This window comes from Hevea brasiliensis, chromosome 11, assembly GCF_030052815.1.
Source record: "Hevea brasiliensis isolate MT/VB/25A 57/8 chromosome 11, ASM3005281v1, whole genome shotgun sequence".
NCBI classification, from domain to species: domain Eukaryota; kingdom Viridiplantae; phylum Streptophyta; class Magnoliopsida; order Malpighiales; family Euphorbiaceae; genus Hevea; species Hevea brasiliensis.
Genome location: NC_079503.1, coordinates 81,887,910 through 81,892,361, shown reverse-complemented (window position 1 = coordinate 81,892,361; position 4,452 = coordinate 81,887,910). Strand labels below are relative to the sequence as shown.

General features: G+C 36.5%; 2 protein-coding genes across 2 annotated transcripts; both read left to right on the top strand.

The window, feature by feature from the left end:
- Positions 1–225: 225 nt before the first annotated feature.
- On the top strand, positions 226–4,177 carry LOC110672580 (pentatricopeptide repeat-containing protein At1g28690, mitochondrial). The gene is made up of 3 exons (XM_021835382.2): positions 226–2,363; positions 2,457–2,586; positions 3,909–4,177. Exon 1 carries the CDS (start codon positions 309–311, stop codon positions 1,926–1,928), a length of 1,620 nt encoding a protein of 539 aa, XP_021691074.2. The 5' UTR covers positions 226–308; the 3' UTR covers positions 1,929–2,363; positions 2,457–2,586; positions 3,909–4,177.
- LOC131170650 (signaling peptide TAXIMIN 1-like) lies at positions 2,604–4,177 on the top strand. The gene is made up of 2 exons (XM_058130212.1): positions 2,604–3,822; positions 3,909–4,177. Exons 1-2 carry the CDS (start codon positions 3,707–3,709, stop codon positions 4,030–4,032), a joined length of 240 nt encoding a protein of 79 aa, XP_057986195.1. The 5' UTR covers positions 2,604–3,706; the 3' UTR covers positions 4,033–4,177.
- Positions 4,178–4,452: the final 275 nt, after the last annotated feature.

The following is a 4,452-nucleotide window of genomic DNA, read 5'->3' as shown; positions in this document are numbered from 1 at the left end:
ATTTAATTTTTAAAAAATAAAAATTAAATGAAAATTTAAGAATTAATTAGTAAATTTTTCAAAATATATTTTATATTTTAAATATATTAAAATATTAAAAATAATTTAAAATTAAATTTAATAAATTTTAATTTTAAGAAAATTAAAATAATAAAATAATTTTTTTAAACAGCTATTTTTTAAAAAATATATATATATTTTTGGCCTCCAGCCTGCACTATATGTGCTAATAAATTGGAGAAACAAGCTGCGTGAGCTCGGACTAAACCAAACGGTTGAATAATGGTACCAACCTCCATGGGAGGAAGATGAAAACTGCCAGGCTACCCTCGATTAGAGCATCCATTTTCTCATTATCCCATACCTATGCCTCCCAGGGCTCACCAAAACAAATCTTCCCGCAAAATGAAGACCAACACATTATCCACCGCACCGCGTCCACACTATCTTCAGTTCTTCAGCGTTACATCAACTCGGATAATCCTTTTTATGGCCAAAAGATCCATACCCTTATTTTGAAAAGCGGTTTTATACCAAATACCAATATATCAATCAAACTCTTGATTCTTCACTTGAAAAGTGGGTGTCTGGAGTATGCACGCCAAATGTTTGATGAGTTGCCCCAACGGACTCTTTCAGCTTATAATTATATGGTTGCTGGGTATTTGAATCAAGGATTAGTTGCAGAATCGATTAATCTGGTACATAGGTTGATTCTTGACGGGGAAAGGCCTGATGGGTATACGTATTCCATGATTTTGAAGGCATCTACTAGCGGTGGTAATGTGATATTGCCACCTAATTCGGCAGGTGTGGTACATGCTCAGATAGTTAAATCGTATGTTGAACCTGATGATGTTCTTTCTACGGCGCTTGTTGACGCATATGTGAAGAGTGGGAGGGTTGGTTTGGCAAGGAGAGTTTTCGATATGATGATAGAAAATAATGTGATATGTTCAACGTCTATGATATCTGGATACATGAACCAAGGCCTTCTAGAAAATGCTGAAGAGATTTTTGAAAAGACTGTTGAAAAAGATGTAGTGGTTTTCAATGCAATGATAGAAGGTTATAGCAAATCACTTGAAACGGCTCTTAAAGCGCTTGATGTTTATGTTGAGATGCAACGATTTGGCTTTAGGCCTAATTTATCGACTTTTGCAAGTGTCACTGGGGCTTGTTCTTTATTGGCAGGATTTGAGATCGCTCAACAAGTCCAGGCTCAGCTTTTGAAGAGTGGGTTCTATACTGACATAAAAATGGGTAGTGCTCTTATAGACATGTATTCCAAATGTGGAAGAATTGAGGACGCACGAAGAGTTTTTGACCATATGCCTGAGAAGAATGTGTTCTCGTGGACTTCCATGATTGACGGATATGGAAAGATTGGAATGCCTAATGAAGCACTTGAGCTATTTCATAGCATGCAACAATGTCGTATTGAGCCCAATTATGTTACATTCCTTGGTTCTCTGTCTGCTTGTGCACATGCTGGCTTAGTTGCTAAAGGTCGTGAGATTTTTGAGAGCATGGAGAGAGATTACTCACTGAAACCAGGGATGGAGCATTATGCTTGCATGGTTGACTTGTTGGGGCGTGCGGGAAATTTACAACTAGCTTGGGAATTTGTTGCAGGGATGCCTGAGAAGCCAAATTCTGATGTTTGGGCAGCTTTGCTTAGTTCATGTAATCTTCATGGTAATGTAGAGATGGCGAGTATAGCTGCCAATGAACTTTTTAAGCTGAATGCTGAAGGTCGGCCAGGTGCATATGTGGCGCTATCTAATACCTTGGCAGCTGCTGGGAAATGGGATGGTGTAAGTGAACTTAGGGAGATAATGAAGTCAAGAGGGATATTGAAAGATACTGGCAGCAGTTGGATTGGGACTGAAAGCTGTAGTGCAAGGCTTCAAAGGTTGCAAAAGTAGTAAACCAACCTTTTAAGTGAGAAAGGATGATTCATTTCAATTGCTTTTTACAGCATTATTCATATGAATCATTGATCACAGCTCATTTTGTTATAAGTTCTTCAAGGTATACGACGCTTTGCTCAGAAAAATGTTCCACTTGTCATTGAAGCTGCAAAAAATACATTGGTGAAGTTTACATTATCAGCTTGCTGTGGATTATAGCTTTGGAATTATAGGGTTTTAGATGAAGTGATGAATATCAGATTAACACAGATGAGTAGACATCAAATGTTGGGGTTTAGTGCAGATTCTACAGAAGAATATTGGATGAGGACCCAAAGAAATCCCCTTCAAGTGATAACAGGACTGTTGACCTTCATGATTTGGGTCCAGGTGCTCAAGACTTTAAGCTAATAAGTTTGATTGGGGTACCGTGGGAATCTCAAGAGCAAGGTTAATTCTCATTGTTTTCCTGAATTTTGTTTCCCCAATAAACTAATGTTTGTAATTATCATTTTTGTTGATGCTATTTCCTTTTTTGCACAGGAACTACATGAAATTTGACTTGGAAGATCTTGCAGCATGGATCAGAGGGAGTTTAGCCAGCATAGTTTGAATCCAAAAATTTAGGCAATTATCCATTAAAGTCCATGACCATGAGAAGATGAAAGGAAAGGTTTTTACTTATCTCCTACTTGATTTATGCGACTGCAATTAATTGTAGTTCTCATTTGGGGGAAAAGGGAGGAAGAGTATGTCGAACGGGTGCAAGTAATATGGTTGCCTAAGCAATAAAAAAGTTGCAGGGGCAATAATAAGCTTGTTCTAGACACAATTCTAAGATGTGCCCTGTAAAAGGGTGATTTGATTGTTTGCATACCATAAATTGATTCTGCCAATTATTTAGTTTTAAGTTAGTTTTAGGGGAGTCATTGTTCTACACCGGGAAACATCATTTTCAGTCCAGACATTATTTTTTGGTTAAAATTCAATTTTGTCACCTTAATTAAACCATAGTTCAATCTTTTCGTCTTGAACTCTTATTGTATTCAAGCCTTGAATCAATTATTGCTTGAACATACTTTTAGCAAACAGTATGGGGTTGTTCTTCCTATGTGGGACTCTTGTGAGAGGTTGGAAAGCTATCACATAATTTTTTGGACCGAAATGCCCCTTGTTTTTTTCAAAGAAAAGAATCGACTAGCTCAACTGCCCAACGGCTCAACCTAAGGCGGCTGGGGCTATAGCTAATAACTGGACAATTTGTCAACCCGGATATGCTGTTTGCATTAGATCACCTAAACTTTTGTCAACCAAAAGAAAATAGAATATAAATTATATCAAACCAAAAAAAAAAAAAAATTGTTGAGATAAAAACTAGAACACCCCAGATGATGCTCAGTTTGAATCGAAGAAATCCAAGACCAAATCCAAATAGAAAAGTGAAAAAAATAACCATTGGAGAAACCGTGGCACTTCCACAGAGAAGCCGGCTTTAGTTAATGGTGGGAAGAGTGGTGAAAATTACGTGGGGAGAAGGTTGGTAATCCGTCCTAATTCTTGGGCGTTAGCTTAGGGTAAACGGCATTATTGGTCATATATATTTATATTTACATTTATATATATACATCACACTCCACACGTCTTCTACTTCTTGTCTTGTTGATATTCCTTTGCTATTGTTCTCCGTCAAAGTTCCTCTAGTCGTCGTTTCCTGCAATTGAGTCTTTACCCCTGTAAGTAAGAACAAGAAAACCCCATCACCAAGAAGAAAGAAACAGCAAGAACAAGAAACCATGTGTTGCTGCTGTGATGACTGCGAATGCAGGCCTTTAGGGTTTTTGTTAGGTCTTCCCTTCGCCTTTGTCTCCCTTCTCCTCTCTCTCATTGGTGTCGTTATTTGGATTGTAGGGTTAGTATCATTGATCTCTCTCTCTCTCTTTATATTTGATTTGCATAAATAACTGACCAAAAATAATAATATTGGGTGTGTTTCAGGTTGGTGTTGAGTTGCATATGCCCATGTTGCTTCTGTGTGACCGTCATAGTTGAGTTCGCATTGGGATTGATCAAAGCTCCCTTTCTGATCATGAAGTGGTTCACCTCCAAGATCCCTTGTTAAGGTTTCAGATTTATCATTATTAGTTAGATTAATTCATTGATTATAGGATATCATTGTTGACTTTTTCTTGAGGATGATGATCCATGTGTCTTGATTTCCTTTTTACAAGTTAATAATATTTCATCTTTAAGCTTTGTTTTAGGCATTTGTTTGTAATTCAGAGATTGAGCAACAGCAATTTTCTTTAATTTTTTTTTTAATCATCGTTAGTCTTATTTATATAGTTGTTATTATCGATACTATATATTTATTATTATGGTCTACTTAATTTATTTTATTTATTTATTTTTTTTAAGATTGAGGACCATCTCACAGTTCTCAACTTCTCTTAAACCATCTAAATTACAACTTTCCAAGCCGCTATTTGAGTTAACCATATATTAGATTCGTGTTTCTATTATCTCAATTTCTCTATTATTA

Coding starts and splice junctions, on each gene's coding strand:
- LOC110672580 (XM_021835382.2), top strand. CDS start 309: ATGAAAACTGCCAGGCTACCCTCGATTAGAGCATCCATTTTCTCATTA.
- LOC131170650 (XM_058130212.1), top strand. CDS start 3,707: ATGTGTTGCTGCTGTGATGACTGCGAATGCAGGCCTTTAGGGTTTTTG. Junction 3,823..3,908: donor GTCGTTATTTGGATTGTAGG/GTTAGTATCATT, acceptor GGTGTGTTTCAG/GTTGGTGTTGAGTTGCATAT.